Raw genomic sequence first — 23,402 nt, forward strand, 5'->3', positions numbered from 1 at the left:
ACAACATAGTTTTTACATAATTGTAACATGTCTCTGTAGCCAACAGAAAATACTGTAATTGCATGTCTATATGAACGCAATAATATTTATTGTGATCCTGCGATTGTGTTTTTCCCAAAACACTAAGACGTTAGTATGAACTTATTTTCTCTCTCAATAATAGTACTAAGACACAGATAAAATTCGCAAAAGAATAAAAACTTATTTCTCTATCAATAATAATGTTAAGGAACCACAAAGACACAGATAAAAGTTACAAAAGAATATTCTATTTTATTCTTAAAAAAACTAAAGAAAGATACAAAATACTTACAACTAAAGATTCCCTAATCTAAATAAATTAAGCTACTGTAACCACCATCTGTTGTTAAAGCATCGTTACTCCGATCGTGCCAGATGATGGGCACGGTGGAAGCACCGGACGTGGAAAAACCGCTCTCGTCAACGGCATAGGGATTCCGAGGACCACCAACATTTACTTCTTCTTCTTCATACTCCCTGACAATAATTATGTCCGGTGAATGAACCTCACGATCAACGTATGCCGATCCTATTGACACTTCCGATGCCGACCGTGAGGAGTTGGATGCGGATATATCACCATCGTATGAAAGATGCAAACTTGCAGAGGTTGAAAATTTCATAGACACTTCCCATGAACAGAGGCTATTATTCAGCGATAGAGATGAAAATTGGTGTAATCGATACAGGACTGCCCCGTACTAATGGGAGTTGAGCTCCGTGTTTTTGGAAAATATGTCGAGGCATTCCAGTCAAAGACCTCATAACGGTTAGCAACGTCCGAAAGGTCTTCGCAGGAATCCAAGGGAGTTGAACTCCGTATTTTCGGAAAATATGTCAAGGCGTTCCAGTCAAAGGTCTCACAACAGTCAGCAACTTCCAAAAGGTCTACGTCGTTGCAGGAAACCCACGGGTCACAACACTCTGAACTTTTATCATAACAGACACCTGACCCTGAACACATGCACAAACTGTACCTACACAACATTGTAAGGACGGAAAAAACGTGAGAGTAGCATGAAGAAATAAACACAAAACTAGCCCTTTTAAACTCAAGCAGATTCAAATGTTAACCCAATACAACCTATCAGATTGGTGGGGAAAGCTGAAAAATACTGTTGCTAAAAACAACTTATTAGTTAACGTGCTCCTTTTTACATAATTTGTTAACACACATTTTGTTGGATCTGTGAACTGCAAAGATTTAGAACATATTTTTCTGATATAATTTAAAACTTCATAAATGAACGTTCTGTTATGGTAATAGAAATGAGAAAATACAGATATATACACCTAAAAATTAACAGATTTTATAATTTTCACAACCTATTTGTAGGTGTCAAATGTATATTTTAGCCGTTAGGGGATAGCACAGCTTGGAACTCCACAAAGTTTACGAAAGATAGCCTTTGTTTGTCCATAAGATCTTCACTGAAAATGGGGAAGTTTGAGAAAATCACATGTCACCTTTAGATATTTTGCGTGTCCAACCGGAAAAAATTTGTCCCGTTATATTATTTTCAATTGCTAGAATTTGTACGAAATCGAACTTTTTGTGGCAGTTTCTCTTTCGAGATAGAGAAATTGTCCTTAAACGATTTCGCCCACCTTTCAATCCAACCCTCAGGTTTTTTATGCATTCCAACTCAAAAAAAATCACGCAAAACGACTGTAAAAACGGTTCGCAAACCGAATCGTTGGAATTATTGAAATTATGAAAAATAAATATCGTAAAGCTACATTGACTGGTAGTTTAAAATCAACACTTGTTGACAAGCTGATGGAGGGGAAAAAATAGCATTCAATCTTAGCAACTGCGAATGGATCCAAAACAGTTAAAAGCTGAGATTTTTAATAAATTTTCAGTTATCCATCAACACTTTGTAACCTTTTCAAAACAAACGTGAAAAAATCAACTTAAAATTCTTAATTTTAAGCATTTTCCGTGTACTATAAGATAAATTTGAGCCTGAACAGCTCATTCAAATCATAAAAAACATCCCCAAATAGCATAAAACTCCAACAAATACAGCCAAACCTCGGAAAATCTAAGAAAAGTTATGCAAAAAATCTTAATAACATGTTTTTCAACATTTATTTAAGATTGAGACCCCCCACCCGCACAAGAGGGTTACGGTGTCACAGCAGTTTAAAGCCTCATGATTCAAAAATATATAGAGCGTCATCACCAACTCGAGGGGATTAATAATGATTATAACGTTCTTGGGTTTTTTCTCAGAATTCCAATAAGCTTACACATTAACATGAAAAAACAACGGAAACTGTGTACAAGTAATTAATGGACCCTTTAAAATTAGAGAAAATGATCAGAAAGAGAGAAAATAATCGGCTTTTTCCCCCATGTACCCAAGGAATGTGTTTGTGAGATTTTTAATTAAAATTTGCTTACACATCACAACATTTTTGTGCTGTCAAAACATGAAATTCATTCATCACAGTAAAAATCAGGGTGGAAACACGCAAAACACTGTCAAGAGACAGAAATATAAGAAAATTAAGTAAAAATATCTTAAATAATACAGCTCCAACATTTATTCAACCCTCAGACCCCCAGCCACAACTTCACAGGTTCTTAACAACCCCCCTCAAAACGATTATGGTGTTAAGACACGCCTAAGGTTAAAAAAGTATTAACCGTTATCATTGAAATAATCACATTTTAGATCTTTTGTGTTTCCAGGAATTCCGTCATCCCTCAAAATTTCAGAAATTACACATTTGGAATCAAGGGAACATATTAGAATTAGTGAAAAATAATAGGGTTTTTTCAAATAAAAAAGCGTTTTTTTTTTGTCTTATTTACAATCAAAAGTTTAAAATTTGTATGTGTGCGACATATAGACAAATAACTTTGCTGGTTTTTACCTAGGAAAACAGTAAAAAGATGATATTTTTAATAATAAAAAAAACTTTTCAAAGTACTCTGAACAGTTGAAATGTTAACAATTTTTGGATCTGTTGTTGCAGCAGAAACATGAAAATACACACAACACACTGTAAAATTAAAAATGACAACAGAAACTATACTTTTATGAATCTATCGGCATAACAACTGATGAATTTTCATATGCACACACTCATACAAAAGATGAGCAAAGGTAATTTGAGACAAAAATCTTGATTTAACACAAAAACAACATAACAGATGAGGGAAAAACACCACACATGTGTTCATACAATTCTAAACTACCATATTTAAAGTGCATGTTACAATAAGAAAAACCAGCAGTGTGTTACAATAGGAAAACTCACCACAATTTTCCAGAAACATTAAGTAATTTTGAATCTCAAAGCAAACAAGAGTTCTGAAACCATGGTAATAGCAGTAATAATCACCGCTGTTACAATCATATCCTTATTGATGTACCAGCAGATACCGTGTTTATTATATAATTCGTCATTTACCAATGTAACGCCTTAGTTTATATTTGAAAAAGGAAAAATTCGAAGCAAACACATGAAAATTTAAGATAATTTTAACCGGAAGCGTATACATTTGAATCGTCACACTTTTAATTTCATTATTTCGACTGAAAATAGCCGATTTCTGCCGAAGGCAATTAGGCTAACACACAGTGTGCATGCTATTTTCACATTCACATTGAACCAAAATAAACCTGAAAAATAAAAAAAACAGCTGCAGATCACCGGCTATTTTACACACGCTAAGACTGAACAACACCAACCTAAGTCAAAGAACGTTCTTTGACTTAGGTTGGTGTTGTTCAGTCTTATATTTTACACACGCTAAGACTGAACAACACCAACCTAAGTCAAAGAACGTTCTTTGACTTAGGTTGGTGTTGTTCAGTCTTAGCGTGTGTAAAATATAAGACTGAACAACACCAACCTAAGTCAAAGAACGTTCTTTGACTTAGGTTGGTGTTGTTCAGTCTTAGCGTGTGTAAAATAGCCGGTGATCTGCAGCTGTTTTTTTTATTTTTCAGGTTTATTTTGGTTCAATGTGAATGTGAAAATAGCATGCACACTGTGTGTTAGCCTAATTGCCTTCGGCAGAAATCGGCTATTTTCAGTCGAAATAATGAAATTAAAAGTGTGACGATTCAAATGTATACGCTTCCGGTTAAAATTATCTTAAATTTTCATGTGTTTGCTTCGAATTTTTCCTTTTTCAAATATAAACTAAGGCGTTACATTGGTAAATGACGAATTATATAATAAACACGGTATCTGCTGGTACATCAATAAGGATATGATTGTAACAGCGGTGATTATTACTGCTATTACCATGGTTTCAGAACTCTTGTTTGCTTTGAGATTCAAAATTACTTAATGTTTCTGGAAAATTGTGGTGAGTTTTCCTATTGTAACACACTGCTGGTTTTTCTTATTGTAACATGCACTTTAAATATGGTAGTTTAGAATTGTATGAACACATGTGTGGTGTTTTTCCCTCATCTGTTATGTTGTTTTTGTGTTAAATCAAGATTTTTGTCTCAAATTACCTTTGCTCATCTTTTGTATGAGTGTGTGCATATGAAAATTCATCAGTTGTTATGCCGATAGATTCATAAAAGTATAGTTTCTGTTGTCATTTTTAATTTTACAGTGTGTTGTGTGTATTTTCATGTTTCTGCTGCAACAACAGATCCAAAAATTGTTAACATTTCAACTGTTCAGAGTACTTTGAAAAGTTTTTTTTATTATTAAAAATATCATCTTTTTACTGTTTTCCTAGGTAAAAACCAGCAAAGTTATTTGTCTATATGTCGCACACATACAAATTTTAAACTTTTGATTGTAAATAAGACAAAAAAAAAACGCTTTTTTATTTGAAAAAACCCTATTATTTTTCACTAATTCTAATATGTTCCCTTGATTCCAAATGTGTAATTTCTGAAATTTTGAGGGATGACGGAATTCCTGGAAACACAAAAGATCTAAAATGTGATTATTTCAATGATAACGGTTAATACTTTTTTAACCTTAGGCGTGTCTTAACACCATAATCGTTTTGAGGGGGGTTGTTAAGAACCTGTGAAGTTGTGGCTGGGGTCTGAGGGTTGAATAAATGTTGGAGCTGTATTATTTAAGATATTTTTACTTAATTTTCTTATATTTCTGTCTCTTGACAGTGTTTTGCGTGTTTCCACCCTGATTTTTACTGTGATGAATGAATTTCATGTTTTGACAGCACAAAAATGTTGTGATGTGTAAGCAAATTTTAATTAAAAATCTCACAAACACATTCCTTGGGTACATGGGGGAAAAAGCCGATTATTTTCTCTCTTTCTGATCATTTTCTCTAATTTTAAAGGGTCCATTAATTACTTGTACACAGTTTCCGTTGTTTTTTCATGTTAATGTGTAAGCTTATTGGAATTCTGAGAAAAAACCCAAGAACGTTATAATCATTATTAATCCCCTCGAGTTGGTGATGACGCTCTATATATTTTTGAATCATGAGGCTTTAATCTGCTGTGACACCGTAACCCTCTTGTGCGGGTGGGGGGTCTCAATCTTAAATAAATGTTGAAAAACATGTTATTAAGATTTTTTGCATAACTTTTCTTAGATTTTCCGAGGTTTGGCTGTATTTGTTGGAGTTTTATGCTATTTGGGGATGTTTTTTATGATTTGAATGAGCTGTTCAGGCTCAAATTTATCTTATAGTACACGGAAAATGCTTAAAATTAAGAATTTTAAGTTGATTTTTTCACGTTTGTTTTGAAAAGGTTACAAAGTGTTGATGGATAACTGAAAATTTATTAAAAATCTCAGCTTTTAACTGTTTTGGATCCATTCGCAGTTGCTAAGATTGAATGCTATTTTTTCCCCTCCATCAGCTTGTCAACAAGTGTTGATTTTAAACTACCAGTCAATGTAGCTTTACGATATTTATTTTTCATAATTTCAATAATTCCAACGATTCGGTTGCGAACCGTTTTACAGTCGTTTTGCGTGATTTTTTTTGAGTTGGAATGCATAAAAAACCTGAGGGTTGGATTGAAAGGTGGGCGAAATCGTTTAAGGACAATTTCTCTATCTCGAAAGAGAAACTGCCACAAAAAGTTCGATTTCGTACAAATTCTAGCAATTGAAAATAATATAACGGGACAAATTTTTTCCGGTTGGACACGCAAAATATCTAAAGGTGACATGTGATTTTCTCAAACTTCCCCATTTTCAGTGAAGATCTTATGGACAAACAAAGGCTATCTTTCGTAAACTTTGTGGAGTTCCAAGCTGTGCTATCCCCTAACGGCTAAAATATACATTTGACACCTACAAATAGGTTGTGAAAATTATAAAATCTGTTAATTTTTAGGTGTATATATCTGTATTTTCTCATTTCTATTACCATAACAGAACGTTCATTTATGAAGTTTTAAATTATATCAGAAAAATATGTTCTAAATCTTTGCAGTTCACAGATCCAACAAAATGTGTGTTAACAAATTATGTAAAAAGGAGCACGTTAACTAATAAGTTGTTTTTAGCAACAGTATTTTTCAGCTTTCCCCACCAATCTGATAGGTTGTATTGGGTTAACATTTGAATCTGCTTGAGTTTAAAAGGGCTAGTTTTGTGTTTATTTCTTCATGCTACTCTCACGTTTTTTCCGTCCTTACAATGTTGTGTAGGTACAGTTTGTGCATGTGTTCAGGGTCAGGTGTCTGTTATGATAAAAGTTCAGAGTGTTGTGACCCGTGGGTTTCCTGCAACGACGTAGACCTTTTGGAAGTTGCTGACTGTTGTGAGACCTTTGACTGGAACGCCTTGACATATTTTCCGAAAATACGGAGTTCAACTCCCTTGGATTCCTGCGAAGACCTTTCGGACGTTGCTAACCGTTATGAGGTCTTTGACTGGAATGCCTCGACATATTTTCCAAAAACACGGAGCTCAACTCCCATTAGTACGGGGCAGTCCTGTATCGATTACACCAATTTTCATCTCTATCGCTGAATAATAGCCTCTGTTCATGGGAAGTGTCTATGAAATTTTCAACCTCTGCAAGTTTGCATCTTTCATACGATGGTGATATATCCGCATCCAACTCCTCACGGTCGGCATCGGAAGTGTCAATAGGATCGGCATACGTTGATCGTGAGGTTCATTCACCGGACATAATTATTGTCAGGGAGTATGAAGAAGAAGAAGTAAATGTTGGTGGTCCTCGGAATCCCTATGCCGTTGACGAGAGCGGTTTTTCCACGTCCGGTGCTTCCACCGTGCCCATCATCTGGCACGATCGGAGTAACGATGCTTTAACAACAGATGGTGGTTACAGTAGCTTAATTTATTTAGATTAGGGAATCTTTAGTTGTAAGTATTTTGTATCTTTCTTTAGTTTTTTTAAGAATAAAATAGAATATTCTTTTGTAACTTTTATCTGTGTCTTTGTGGTTCCTTAACATTATTATTGATAGAGAAATAAGTTTTTATTCTTTTGCGAATTTTATCTGTGTCTTAGTACTATTATTGAGAGAGAAAATAAGTTCATACTAACGTCTTAGTGTTTTGGGAAAAACACAATCGCAGGATCACAATAAATATTATTGCGTTCATATAGACATGCAATTACAGTATTTTCTGTTGGCTACAGAGACATGTTACAATTATGTAAAAACTATGTTGTTTAATTGGGAATTGTGTTCCTGGAATTAAACCAAAGGATTATGACGTAAACGGAGGTTTATGGCACTGCTGTTTTGGGGGTTTTTTCTCAGAGTTCTACTTATTTTGCGTTTTCCAGGCTTATAGACATATCAGTATACAGATTACGTTTCGCACAAATGTTGGAAACATTTTTGAAAAAATGTTGTGGATGTCACTTAATTTTTTGCTTGTTATCGTGCAAAGCTGGTTTATGATTGGTTAAACTCCCACGCGATAATTATAGCATTTCAGTTGCCTTTAGCCGTGGGGTTGATATCATTACAATTTCTGTATCTTCAAATGGATTGAAGCTCGTGTTGGTTTTGTGAATTTTTCAACCCTCCATTCAGATTCTTGTGTTGTTGTTATTAAAGTGGAGAAGAAACGTCCTGAATTGATAAAATATTCGCAGCAAAAGGAAGACAACGTGTCAAGGATTGTGGCACTGGGTAACATACAATTTCTAATGTAAACCATTCTCGTTCAGCTATGTGTGGGTAAAAATTTCGCTCACTGGAAAGACAAAATCTGAACTCTAATAAAACTAGATGAGTGGAAAACTATGTAAATAAGTTAAATTTAATTGCTAAGTACTTAAACTTAGCATCACCGGTCTATTTTTGTGGAGCTCAAAATTTTTTCCATACTGTAAATGCTGAACACTTTCTGGAACTATGCTTGAAAACTTCATACGGGAAAACAAAAAATGGATTGTTCTCATAACAGTATGCAATCTGAATTGAGATTTTATTATTAGTAAAGACCTGTGCGGTCTCTTTAGAATTCCGATAAAAGCTCGTTTAAACCGTGTCTGCAATGAAGATTTTAGAATTTTAACCAGAATAGTAAGAATGTTATACAGCTTGGGAGTTACGATGTTTATCTTGAAATTTTCACACAACCTGTGGTAAATTTATTTTAACTTTTTAAATTTCCCCTTAAACTTCAACCATTTTAAATTAATTTCGAACTTCATAATTATGAAAAACACATTAATTGCATTCAAGTAATAACACTAATCAAATTATAACTGTGTTCGAAATAAAGAGAACCAGTGAAATCTTGCCATGAATGAGTCTGACTGTTCGTTATACGGCAAACAACAATATTCACGAGGATGTTCATGTACAAATTTATTCAAATCTATTCGAAAGCAACTGTAGTTCAGTATTCCAAACAAAAAAGGTCATCCGTTAAAATCTGTCTTCATTAAAAATTATATTGAAAATCACTTTCAAATCACAAAATACCATTGATTTCTTCATAAATACTTTAATTATGTTCAAATAATACCATTGATTTGTTCATGAATACTTTAAAAGATACCATTGGTTAAAAATATTGGTCATGAATACTTTAAAAATACCATTGATTTGTTCATGAATACTTTAAAGTAAAAACAATTCAAAATAGCACTAATTAATTTATTGTCTAAAAATAACATTATCATGGGAAGGATTCACGTGATTGGTGATGTCATCACAATCAAAGATTCAACATCTGTGTGTGGGGGTGGGGAGGGTGGAATACTGCCCTTGGTCAGCTAGCTTAAAAGTGTTTCTATGGCAGTGCCACCTAGCGGCGACCGTCGCAACCAAAATCGGTTCAAAGTGTTTCGGGGGTGGGTCGACAGACCACCCGCTGTGAAATTCTGTTCAAAGTGTTTCGATGACGGCGCCACCTAGTGTCGGGGTTGGGTCGACGGACCACCCGCTGACAAAATCTGTTCAAAGTGTTTTGGGGTGGGGGAGGGAGGGGGAAGTCTCCAGACCACCCGCTGTGCAATTCTGTTCAAAGTGTTTCGGGGGTAGGGGAGGGAGGGGGGAGGCATACCGCGAGCTCGGAGAGGGGAGGGTTGGCGGGGTGGGGGAAGGGAGGTTTGACAGACCGCCCCCCCTGGTCAGTTTGGTTCAAAGTGCCCCCACTCCTACTAACAGCTTAAGATAATATCACTGAAGAAACATAATCCACATATAAGCCTAGGCTTAGGAGGTGGACTTGCTGAAGGTGAGTTGAATGAATGAATGAATGTCATTGATGGGATTCGAACTCGGGATATTTTCCAACCGAAATGGGGAGAACGGTGATTATATCCACTGTGCTACCCGTTAAGACATAATACAATGACGCCTCATGGCCTTTCAGAGGTGCAGTGTATTATGTCTGTGCTTGTGGGCCATGAAAACGGTTATCAAGCAGTTCGAGAGCAACGGGCCGCAATAGTGCACACAATGCATTAGTGGCGTTGTACGTTTTTGTATGTTTGTTACTGATGGTTTTTTTCCCCCACGTATTTCTCTTTGGGAAAATAAACGATCATCAACATTTATGAAGATTCGTATAATTTATCAATGCTATTTAAATTTAATATTAGTATATTTCCTTAAGTGCCACCATTTACCATTATTTTCATACAGAGTTAACACTGTTAACCCGTGAAAGTTGACAACAGTCAGTGGACAGCAGAACAAGAGTCTGAGGGTCGTACGCGGCCCGCCAATGTGACATGCCTGCCTCAGCAATGTTGCTGTCGTTTATTTTTTGTCCAAAAACAACTAAGGCCACGAGGCGTCGTATATCTTGTGTCCCTAAATTGTTTTATTGTATGGCCGTTTTGCCATTCACCCCCTCGCCAGAGACGACTAACTACCTCAGGAAAAGATAAAAGGTAGCTTGCGACCCAGAAAATAAGTATCCCTGAACTGGCAATGGGAAACAAACCAGGCTATTCTATTCGATAGGAGGGAGGGGGGGAGGGAAACAGCAATGATAAAATATACTTAGCTATCTGCCAGAGAAAAGCAACATTTATTTCTAGAAAAATAAGATCAAGCACTATTTTGAAAATGTTGCAAATACATATTAATATGTAGATGAACGTGAGGATGCCTTACCCTGTGCCTGAGATTGTACGTGAGTAAGAGGTTTCGAGCAAAGGAGTTTGCAAAAGCGTGATAGAAGTTGAGCACCTCCAACAGTTTGTCCCTTTTAATTGAATGGAGATCACAATAGGTCAATGCTCTAACATTTGCACACGACTGGCCAATAGTGGGCTCTTTCCAGAAAGCATCGCCAAACACGTCATCTTTCCCTGCAATATAACAAAATATTGTAAGTATACATTACGAATATCTTTCAGAACGATGATTACTTGAATAGTGTAATTTGACACCGTTAAGAATAAAACGAAGTTTGAACAGTTTAAGTATCTCACATCTTTTTTATGTAAGTTTCTATGTTCGAGGAATTTGTAATATTAAATCAGTACGAACCTAAGTTTTCGGAATTTGTAATCAGAAATAAGAATGAAGTAAAAATACAAATTTCTTAAAATAATTAAGGGATCGGCTTGCTTTCAAAATAAAGAATATTTTCGGAATATTACTAATTCAACAAAAAGGGAAAAAAATGCATCTAAGCTTCAACTTTTGTTTGTGTTCAGTTTATGAGATTATTTCTCTGTACTTATCAAATCCTGCTATCTACAAATAACTATATTTAACAATTTTGAAACAATATACTCCAAATATCATTAATCATTAATTGATTATAAATTATTATAAATTAGACTGATTATAAATTATATATAATTTTTGATTATATTGCAGTAAACTCAGAATTAACAAGGTTAGTTTTAAATGTCGGAGTATGTACAGGATTTAAGTTAGAAACAGACCAGAAAGTTAGATTTAAGTTAGAATATGATTGTAGCAAAGATAAGGGGGAACTAAGATGAATAAAACAGAAAAGTCTGGTAATGAAAGTAAGAGAAAATGTTTGAAAGTAGCATACTAACTGATACACGTATAAAGTAGCTTTATGAGAGAGAAAAAAAAAAAAAAAAAAAAAAACCATGAAAAATTCGATACAGAGGTGTGGGAGAATATGAAAAAAAATCCTGATACAGGCTGCCACAAAAAAAAAAGGTTTAGGATTCGAAAAGAAATGAAAAAGAAAGGAGGGCTACGAGGTGGGAATTAAGAAATAAAGAAGATGGTAGAAGAGAAAGGAGAAAGTTATAAAAATGGCTAGAAAATAAAACTATACATTACCGACTGAAAACTGGTTACAAGAGCAGTACAACAAGGATACCCTCCTTTTTAATGTTTATTTAAATGAAACAGTTAAGGCATGGAAAAGAAAAAATAAATTTGGAATAAACATCAATAATCAAACAAAAATGGAAGCATTACTTTTCGCTGATGATCAAATGATAATAGCAGTAAAAATAAATAAATAAATAAAAAGAGATGATTTACAATGAACTTTAAAATTTTTAAGAAAGTAATGGAAAAATTTGAGATGAGTATCCCCAAAGAAATAACAAAATTAATGGCATTTAAACGTGAACAGTTAGCCTGTATAGGATATACAGGGTGATTCACTACCAGTGCGACAAACTTGCAGGAGGTGTAGGGGGCACAAAGCTGGATCGGAATTACATAGAATTGCAGGGTCCGAAATGCCTTCGTCATGCGGTAGAGGACGTTGAACGGGATGTCGCGTGAACAGCGATCCCGCTGGAAGTCAGCATTTGCGAACCGGTTCCCGACGCAGTAGGATGGACGAGTATTCAAACGTTAAACTGGCCGACATGCACCTCGCGTATGGAGCTGCGGACTGTAACGGGCGCGCCACTCTGCGCTTGTACCAGGAACGTTTCCCGCACAGGCGTGCTCCTCATCATACGATTTTTGCACGTGTGCACAGAAGGTTACGTGAGACTGGTTGTTTCACGAGAGGTACCATGAATCGAGAGCGAACGACGAGGACGCCAGACAATGAGGAGAATGTCCTACGTCTTGCAGAAGGCAGTCCGAGTACGAATACTCGAGCGATAGGCCAACGATTGGGTATTTCCCAATCCACTGTATGGAGGATACTGTCAACAAAACAAATGAGTTCATACCATCTGCAACGCGTCCAATCATTGGAGCCTGCAGATTATCCACTCCGGAGGACTTTTGCTACTTGGTTTCTTCAACAGAAACGGTTCGCAAATGCTGACTTCCAGCGGGATCGCTGTTCACGCGACCTCCCGTTCAACGTCCTCTACCGCATGACGAAGACATTTCGGACCCTGCAATGCTATGTGATTCCGATTCGTCTTTGTGGCCCCTACACCTCCTGCAAATTTTTCGCACTGGTAGTGAATCACCCTGTATATCATATGCATTAAAACTGTACATGATAAGGATAGGAAATAAAATGTTAGAACAAGAAAACAGTTTTAAGTATCATGGCTGCACTCCTCCATATGAAGATGAGAAGAACACGGAAATAAAAACAACAAATTTTATCAGAGCTGAAGGAATAATAAATAATACAGAGGTTGGTCATTTAATTAATGGAATGGATCTACTTAATTTTAATCTTCGTTATTGAGGTCTGCCGGTGTTCTCTCTTTTTCGAAATAATCTCCTTCGAAGTATACACCAGCACCATCGATCAACCCACACATAGAAGCACTCCCAGAAACTATTTCTTTATAACTCCTTGACAGTGGTCACTGCGGTCACAGATTCTTTAATGAACTTATGTCACTTAAAAACTGCAGTTTTCTTCAAACATTTGTGTCAGTAACACTCTGACATTTCTCTCAGTTTCTGCAGTACTCATACCACGTCTAATACAGCAACGTCCCCCAAAACATTGCTCAGTCTTCAAATGTTCTATTATGCAGCTCCCAAAACAGCACTTCACACCTCATAGAGCATGTAACTGTGGCTTCTTTGCACCTACCAGATAAATTGTCAGGACTTGCCAGTGTAATATACGTTTTCCTGCAATCTACTGGTAGTTTATCGAAACTTACGTGGTTGTACGGTAGCGCTACTATTCCGTAAATTAAATGATCAATGTGTGTACTAGACTATTTAAATGTCAGAAAGAAATCAAATAAAATATATACTTCTAAAACTTGTATCATTATAAGGAATGAAACGTGGACAATAAATAAAAAAGTCACCACAAAAAGATTCAGAGTGCAGAATGAAAATTTTTAGAAAAACATCATGCTATATACTTAGAGATAAACAGTTATATTACGGCCACCCGAGAATTACCTCATATACGTGTGTGTATTATGTCTATAAATTGCGCGTGTTCGTTCTCTGGTCGACTTGCCTGTTTTGCTGGAGGAAAACCTGAGTTTCCGGGGTCTTGCTATAGTCGCCTGAGACCGACTAACTCAGCCACGAAGCGGGCAAAAAAAAAAAAAAAGAAGTATCTCGCGTCATTGACGAGATTCGAACCGGACTTTTTTCCACCTGATGTGGGGAGGGCACTGATTATAACTGCAATGTTACTCGCGAAGACATACACTTAGAGATTAAAAAAATGCTGAATGGGTTAAAAGTAAAACCGATATTATAAATAATTTATGAATATAGACAAAAATGGATGGGCTTGTGCAGTTAAGGTATACCGTGTCTGTTTATTCTCGTGATATTTAGTAAGTTATGGCCAGTCTTGCACAATCCGGGCTATCACTTCAAAGAATTTGCATTATTGCACGAATTAACGGGATGCACATTAATTCTCGTTTCTCAATAAAGAAGAAAACGAAAAAATTTTGAACCAGTGTCGTGTTTACAGACGAGTCCTTATTCCGTTTCAGAAATTTTCTTTCACAAAGGTGTGTTTGGAAAACTGCTGTTTTATGGACGAGGCCTGAGGGTGAACTGCTTGCAGCACGCAGAGAAGCGTGAAGATTCAGTACCACAGTCTGGGTGTGATTTGGTACACATGAGAGAATTTATTTTTAAGTCTTATTTTTAAGAGAATTTATTCTTAAGGAAGTAACAACTCTCAGAATTCGAAGAATGTTCTTATACTTTCCTGACTCGGTCGATTAAAGATTGATAGAATCATCTGTCGGAAAATTGCCCCACTTGAAGCAAGGATGAAGTACCTTGGGATGGACGTAAATGACACTGACTGCCATTACATAAATATTAGGTTACAAGAATTCCAACAGATACGAATTCTGATGAACGTGCAAGTGACCGAATAAGCGAGTACGTAATAACCAGAAATGATAAATCTACGTTTTGAGAAAAAATACAGTTAACTTAAAGGGCTCAAATATCCCAGATAGAGACACCACACGGAACTAACATTTGCTAGCATGATAACTACAAAATAAACAAATAGCACATTGCTAGCTTTTAGTTAGAAAATAAAACTGTCAGCAGAAATGTTCACTATATTTTGGCACGTGTGTGTGTGTGTGTGTGTGTGTGTGCGCGCGCGCGAGCCTATATTTGATATACGGTGTCTGTCCACCTTAGCCACACAATTTACATATCAGAGCTGAACACTATTTGCAGATGTGTGCATTTTATTTATGATAAAGCATTTTTTCAAGTGAAACTTCTGTAGGCGCGCTCCAGGCAGTTTTCAGATGGGAGTAACTTGCGTTCGTGGATTGACAAAAAAACACAACGGAAATGAGTTGAGTTTTTAAACATAAGATAGCATTTCAAAATGAGGATATAAGTCAAATATCGACCTATAACAGCTGTTTAGGCTCCCTCAAGAGCAAAGTGATTCCGGCTCTATCGAAGTTAAATGGTTTTAAATATCATCCAGTGCCACAACACTTGCTGAAACTAGATTTGGTAACGGAACGTTTCATATCTCCGCGGGCTCCATCAATGCAGATTCGTCGTCTACGGCATTCGTATGGTTAATACGGGATTTCCGATCAAGTGATAAACGTTTTCCAAAAGAAGTTTCACTTAAACTTCCGATATGCGTGCTTGGCGCACACATTTTTTTTTTTTTTTTTTTTTTTTTTTTTTGCGAGTGCGACTCTATCTGCAATTTTGCAGCTAGCATGCACATTCCTGTTTGAACTGCAGACATTAAGCCCTGAATAATACAGGATTAATGGCGAAAGAGGTGCGAGAGAGAGCAAGAAGAGTTGTTGTTATTGGATTTTAAGTTGTTTTTTGGTTTTTAGGAGCATTAGCAACTAAGGCCCTATTGCTCCGGGATATGCGGTGGTCATTCCCTGACCTTTCCGCATCTTCTGTATTTGGTGGTGACGGGCTCGAACCCCGGTCTAATCAAGAAGCATGTGATACGCACTACTGTTCCTTCCCACCTGGCTACGGAGGCGCCCCGGATTTTAGGTGCATCGGCAACTAAGCTCATGTTGCTCCATGCATATTGTCGGTAAAATGCTTGTGTTCTGAGGCGGATTTTCTGTTTTCTGGAAGAAAAATCCGAATTTCCGGAAGAAAAAACCATGCTACCCTAGCCTTAGACCGACTAACTCAGCCACGTGTGAAAAAGAGCCATAAAACTTCCTTCCGTCATCGACGGAATTCCAACTCCTGTGTTTTACACCAGGTGTGAGGAGGACGACGACCCTGCCGACTGTGCTACCCACAAGGGCAGAGAGCGAGAGAGACTGAGCATGTCACTTCTGTTTTTATAATGATCATAGCTGTTTCTTTAACAAGATCAAAAGCAAAGAAAAAAGCCTCGTAAGAAGAATGTACGGAAAGGTAACATACGCTTTTACTTTATATATTTTTTCTAATTTCAAAAGGTCCAGGTAAAATAAGTGCCCAAAGTATATCAAATCAGTTAAACGGTAAACTCTGCAATTTTTTTTTTCCAAAATTCTAGTTTGTCTTCAATAAAACTTATTGGTGATTACAACACCAAACTGTATAATGTTAATATCTTGCATTTTAATTCTGCCCGATAGAATATTAATGCAACTAACTATTTTCTAAGGAAATTTTCTGGGACTTCAGGAACTGTGTTATACACTGTGCTGCCACTTTATTAGGTACACCCATGCTGTGCATACAAGTGGTTTGTTTCACAACGTTGGAGGTCACACGACCACAGTTGTGGATATAAATGCAGCAGAACAACTTTCTAGTATCAGTTAAGCGTACAAACAGGCCTATAATTATTTGCGTCACCCTTAGAAACCCCTTTGTGAATTAGGGATACATTTGCTCATCTCCAGACCATAGGGACCTCCCTTGAATCTAAGGATTCTCTCATAATTATGGCGAAGGGTTTGCTTACTTCCCTCGCTGCCTCCTTCAATATAACTGTATAGATTCCATCCACTCCAGCTACCTTTTTTTATGTTTAACTTCAACACTTTCTCCTTCACTTTGCTCTCCGTTATTTCAAAATCATTTAGCTCCCCGTTAGAGTTTAGTAAACTTCTGTCCTCCCCTTCCTTACAGAATTCCTCATGTGTGAATGTAAATGCAAAATACTCATTCATTTATCCAAGCAGGATCATCAAAATTCGAACCACCAATATCAAATGGACCAATCTGATTCATCCGCTTCCTTCTAGAGTTTACATAAGTAAATAAGTCTTTGTTGTTTTTCTTTGCATCCTTTGTCAAGGATTTCTCATAATCAGCCTCCGCTTGCCTAACCTCCTTTGTGACGTGATTACAGACTACCTTATACCTGCCGTATATATATATATACACTGTGCTGCCACTTTATTAGGTACACCCCCTGCTCTGCACACAAATGGTCTGTCCAACAAAGTTGCAAGTCACATGCCCACAGAGTTGTGGATAGAAATGCAGCCGAACAACCTTTCTAGTATCAGTTAAGCGTACAAACCGTAGCAAGAATGGGGAAAAGGAGTGATATGACGTCACATGGTAGTAGGTGCAAGACCTGCTAGACAAAGCATCTCTGAAACGGCAGTTCTCCTCAACTTTTCAAGCACCACAGTTTCAAGGATGTATCGAGAATGGTGCAACGAACGGAAAACATCCTCTCAACGGCACTCCTGTGGAAGAAAATCGCTTGTTGATGAGAGAGGTCAGAGGAGGATGGCTAGAATTGTGCAAGCAAACAGACGGGCCACAATGTCGCACAACACGTCAGAATACAACCTTGGTGCGCAGAACAAAAAACCGCAACGGACCACTAATCGCACTTTGTCGCGAATGGGCTACAAGCCGACGGCCACATCGCGTACCTTTATCAATGAAGAACAAGAGAGCACGCCTCCTGTGGGCACAGCAACACCAGCACTGGACTATCGAGGATTGGAAAACATTTGCATGGTCTGACGAGTCGAAGTTCGTGGTGCATCATGTTGATGGACGGCTGAGAATTTGGCGAAAACAACATGAATCCATGGACCGGTCATGTCTGACGACTACTGTGCAATGTGGTGGGGGCAGTGTTATGGTGTGGGGAATGTTTTCTTGGCACACGTTGGGTCCATTGATACCCACAGATTCACATCTGAATGCCACATCGTACCTAAACATCGTTGCTGACCAAATGCAACCGTTCATTTTGACAGTTTATCCTCAGTCAGGTGGTTACTTCCAGCAGGATAATGTGCCGGTGCACAAAGCCCGAATCACTTTGGAATGGTTCCAGGAACATGACAATGACTTTTCTTTGCTGCAGTGGCCTGCTCAGTCCGCGGATCTCAATCGTATTGAACACCTTTGGAATGAGCTGGAAAGGGCTGTTCGCTGCAGGCCTACACTTCAGTCGAATCTGAAGGAAGTGCGTGACACACTCATGTCTGCATGGTACTCGATTCCTACACAATGTTTCAGCATCTTGTTCAATCCATGCCTAGACGAATTCAGGCTGTTTTGAAAGCTAAAGGCGGCTCAACATACTACTAGTAGGTGTACCTAATAAAGTGAAAGTTGCTATTCGTAATTCAGTTAATGTCAATGTACTAACTTCTAAGTACTGTACAAATATAGTTACAGAAGTTAGTTACAAAGTATATAAAATATAATACTAATTTATATATACGGTGCAATATGGCTTGAACTCACGGGCAGCACAGCTGGTAGAATCGCCGTATCTCCACACTTGGTGGAAAATACCCGAGTCCAAGTCCCGTCAATGATGTGAGGAATTTTTTTGCAATTTGGCTGAGTCAGTCGGTCTCAGGCGAGGGCAACATGGTTTTATACTTCTAGAAACTCGAGGTTTTCGTCCAGAAAATAGAAAATAAACTACAGAACACAAAATAGACAGGTATACGGAGCAATATGAGCTTAATCGCTGATGCTCCTAAAAAAAAACTACTACTACAGCAATAAGGCCTAAGTTGTTGAGGGACATCAATGTAAGCATGTACATATATGATTAGAACTCGCTTAAATAGATACAAGCAGTGGAATGCTGCAAAAACTTCGAGAAGTCACCGTTACATGACGAGGAGACAGGTAACATGACCGGATGCGTCTGATCTACAACGTATAAATCCACTTTATAGTATAACGAAGTCAGCCCATGACAACAAGGGAAACATACCCTTGGGTATGTTTCCCTTGTTACAAACTATGTAACAAACAAAATTGATTTTGTCTGTAACAAAGTTACAAACAAATGCTTTTCTCATCATGATGGGTTCACGGCTTCATGTCGTTGCTGTTGCCATCTCTAATCCTACCATCAGCATAAAGGTTGAAGCAGAATTCATCAACCACAATATCCTTTTACGGTCCGTAAAAGGGTATTTATTATTCGTATCCGATACGAATAATATGTACCCAGTTAGGCAGAGTGACAAGTGATTTGTACGAGGATGTTGTTAGAGTGAAGTTAAGTAACTTGATAGAGCATTATACACTGGTCTGCAAAACTTAAGGACCAACAGTATTTCTAAAGGTTATAACCACAAAATCAAACGAAACAGTCTGTGGTGATTTCCATAACTGTGACTGTTCAGTAGAAAGCTGGTGCACATGCAAAAATTTGAATCGTGATGACAGAGCTAACATAAACAGATGAAAGCAGCAGTTGAGCAGTTACGTGAAAATTACCGAATGGTGAGCACGATTGTTACACACGTTCGATTTGTTTCATACAGTGCTACAGATAACGAAATGGCCAGTAGACAACATCTGGATGACTTTATCCGGGGTCGAATAATTGGGAAGCTCGAGGAAGGTCGAAGTGCTAGGAGTGTGGCTACAGAGTTCGGTATCGCTAATAACATCATCTCACGTGCGTGGTCGGCCTTCACAACGACAGGTACAGCTGTTCGAAGGACCAGTGGTGGTCGTCCACGATGAACAACGCCCAATGAGGACGCAGAATATTCACGGTTTACTGTGGCCAGGCGACTCCACAAAGGTGGACTTTTGCCCGACGACCAGTACGCTGTGTCCTTTTAATACCTGTCCATCAGAAGCACCGTTTACAGTGGTGCATCGAACACAAGAACTGTTTGTTGTTTGTTTAATTATTGGTTTTTAGGAGCATTAGCAACTAAGGCCATATTGCTCCGGGATATGTGATGGTCATTCCCTTACCTTTCCGCATTCTCCGTACTTCGTGGTGACGGGCTCGAACCCCGGTCTAATCAAGAAGTGTGTGCTACGCACTGCTGCTCCTTCCCACCTGGCTACGGAGGCGCCACACAAGAACTGGACAGCAGCGCAATGGGTAAGATACTCTTTACTGATGAGAGTAGATTCAGTCTCAGCAGCGATTCCGGACGTTAGCTAATCTGGCGAGAGGTTGGCACACAGTATCACCCCCTCAAACATCACTGACAGGGATCGATATGACGGTCGAGATATTCTCGTTTAGGGAGGCGTTATCTTGGATGGACGTACACAACTCCATATACTGGAAGGCGATACTATAACCGGTGCACGCTATTGTACTGAGATATTCCTTCCCCATGTGCGTCTGTTCCCAGGTGCCATTGGCCCCGAGTTCGTGTTTATGGATGATAACGCCACACCCCATCGCACTGCAACTGTTGATATGATTTTGGAAAGTGAGGACATTGTTCGTATGGATTGGCCTGCCCGTTCCATCGACCTAAATCCCATCCAGCACATATGGGACGCTCTGGGGAGAAGCCTAGCGGCACGTCCATACCCACCAGAAAATGTTCACCAAGCTGAAGATGGCGCTGACCGAGGAAGGGACGATGTTGCCGTAAGAACTTATCAACAACATTGTTCTAAGTATGAACAGGCGGTGCAAAGCCTGCATCGACATTAGGAGTGGCCATATCTCATACTGAGTACCACCTCTTTCCTTTGTTCCGTCTTTGGCAGTGATGCTCTGTTGCCATTTTTTAATAAAGTTCCTCTGTACCATTTTGTTTCAGTTGTTGTGTCGGTGTTGTTTCCTTCATCACTTCTGTACCTCACGAGGTTCCTTTGGTATGCTTTTCCCATATTCAGGCCACCCTTATGAGAAGTTACAGGTGAAAACCTGACTGGTCCTTATGTTTTGCACACCAGTGTAGAAGTTAAAACATTACGGCAGCCGGATTTCGAGATAGCTTTCCGTATACTGCTGGGCGGACATTTGGCCAAAATTTAGTTCAGCGTGCGTTAAACGCAAAAGCACTGTAACTGCGTGTAATCATCCATTGGTTTGCGTTTGCTGGACAAAAAACCCGAGTTCCCGGACCACACAATACTCGTCTAAGACGGACTAACTCAGCCACGTTTTGAAAAAAAAAAAAAAAACCATAAAAATTCCTCCCGTCGTTACCGGAATATTCAGTCCTTACCTGATATGGGAGGATGATAATTATAACCAATGTGCTGAGCGAGTTTGCCAGTTTTAATGCATTTAGAATTGTTCGATTTTGCGCAGAGGTAACAAAGGCTATGAGAAGTCGGTGTATTGTTTCCATAATGCTGGCTGATTTAGACTAAAACAAAAATTGAGTGTGATTTCATAAAATCCGTTGGGTCAGTGCAAAATATTAAAAAGTGTAACGGCGTTAAAATTGCTAACTCACATCATTTTAGTTTAAAATTTAAATTCCTTGTCTATAATACACAATATGCATTTATGTGCATAGATATCAATAAATATATTTACTGTCGAGATGGCCTCCATCGATAGCAGGAAGTAAAACACAAAAAAAAAAAAAAAAAAAAAAAAAAAACAGAAAATCTTGTACCCAACGAAATGTACTCTGGTGAAATGGGCCAAAAAATAAGCACATCGTACACTGCTGCAGTTACGCACCCGGTAGTAATAATTTGGCACATTTCTATTATGGCATTTTATGACGACATTGTAAGTCATTAAGCTCAATGTTTTCGGCCAATCTACTGTATTCCTAACACTTGGATGACAAGCATGTTTCCCCCCCCCCCAATCAAATTTCAGGGTGTCTCCATAATTTTGGCAATATAGTGTATGTAATGCACTTGTTCAAGGAGTTCACTCATACGGAAAAGGGCACGTTACCAAATAAAAGAAAGACGAAATACTTTTCTATTAACATTTTGAAACATGTCAAGGATACACCTCAATTAGATCACCTTGCAGGTGCCTAGTCTCCAGAAGCTGCAATTTGCAGAACTTAAGCCTTTCTTGGTAACACTAACCCTGACTAACACTAACCCTAACACTAACACTAAGGGCTAACACTAACCCTTGGTAACACTAACACTAACCCTTGGTAACACTAACACTAACCCAGAATTACTTAACAAGTACAGGTCACTGTTGAACAAAAGCCGGGAATTAGGGTTGAATTTGAAAGTGTCTGCAATTCTGCCCAGACACAATAGGAGGGAGTATATGATGAGAGCCTTGTCGATCAATTCGGCCCTGGAAAGATTGTGCAAGGCTCAAGGGGTAGAATTTTTTTCAGCCTGGACTGTACTTGTTAACAGGAGAGATTGCTTCTACAGGGATGGGATACACTTAAATAGGAAGGGTGCAAGAATATTTGCTGATGCTATCGAGGCAGTGTTAGGTGGGTCGGAAAACTGCTAGCTTGGGGGGAGACAAAGACCAATAGATTGACAGTAGCCACTGACAGAGGTGAAAGAGATTCTTGCACTGCTTCTATTAGAATGAGCAGAAGCCTGGAAAACAAGATGCATGGTATTTCAGAGACTGCTGGGAGCCATTGCGGCACACGTAAACACATGGGTTGTGTTAGAGTAGCTAAGAATAGAAACAGGTGCAGGTATACTTGCGTGTACACCAATGCTAGGAGTTTAGTAAATAAATTTGATGAATTTGAGGTATTGCTCAAAACATCAAAGGCAGATATTGTTGGGATATCAGAGACGTGGTGTCACACAGATATAAGGGATGCAGAACTTCAATTTGGGGAATACAACGTCTACAGAAAGGATAGACAGGATAGGAAGGGGGAGGGGTTATGCTATTAGTTAAGAAACACATAAAAACCAAGGAAATGAAGCCAGTCGACATCGCTGGACAGTGCAGTGTTGAGTCAGTTTGGTGTGACATAAGCATTGGGAGATCAGAATTGAGAGTAGGAGTGTGCTATAGGCCTAATGACTCTGATGAGTATAATAAGGAACTGTACAGGGAAATAGAGTGGGCCAGTAAATCAGAGAGTTTATAATGGGAGATTTTAATTTCCCAGATATTGACTGGAATTTGGGTGGCTGGTTACTCACACACTAGCAGGGCTTTTGTGGATTTATTGGATGATTGTTTTCTACATCAGCATGTTCGGGAGGCAACTAGAGGGAGTAATACTCTTGATTTGATTATCAGCAGTGATTCTTCATGCATTAAGAATCTGCAGATAAATGAACCACTAGGTGGCAGTGATCACAGTGTGCTGAAGTGGGATTTACTCAAAGAGGTAACTACCATTAGGGTTAAAGGGAAGGGTTATTGCTTCCGTAAAGGCGACTACGATGGACTGAGACAGTATTTAAATTCTATACAGTGGGATCAACTGATGATGTTACCAACAGCAAATTCAAAATGGGAAGCATTCA

At 38.2% G+C, this 23,402-nt stretch overlaps 1 protein-coding gene across 1 annotated transcript in view; it reads right to left on the reverse strand.

Moving 5' to 3' along the window:
* The window catches only part of LOC150084558 (potassium voltage-gated channel protein eag-like), a 470,795-nt gene that overhangs the window by 31,037 nt on the left and 416,356 nt on the right, over window positions 1–23,402 (reverse strand). Inside the window, exon 9 of the mRNA XM_090376286.1 lies at window positions 10,560–10,756. Within this exon, the coding sequence (XP_090232412.1) occupies window positions 10,560–10,756 (197 nt within the window). The remainder of the gene's footprint in view (window positions 1–10,559; window positions 10,757–23,402) is intronic.

This window comes from Mastigoproctus giganteus, chromosome 6, assembly GCF_048544385.1.
Source record: "Mastigoproctus giganteus isolate SK-2022 chromosome 6, ASM4854438v1, whole genome shotgun sequence".
NCBI lineage: Eukaryota > Metazoa > Arthropoda > Arachnida > Uropygi > Thelyphonidae > Mastigoproctus > Mastigoproctus giganteus.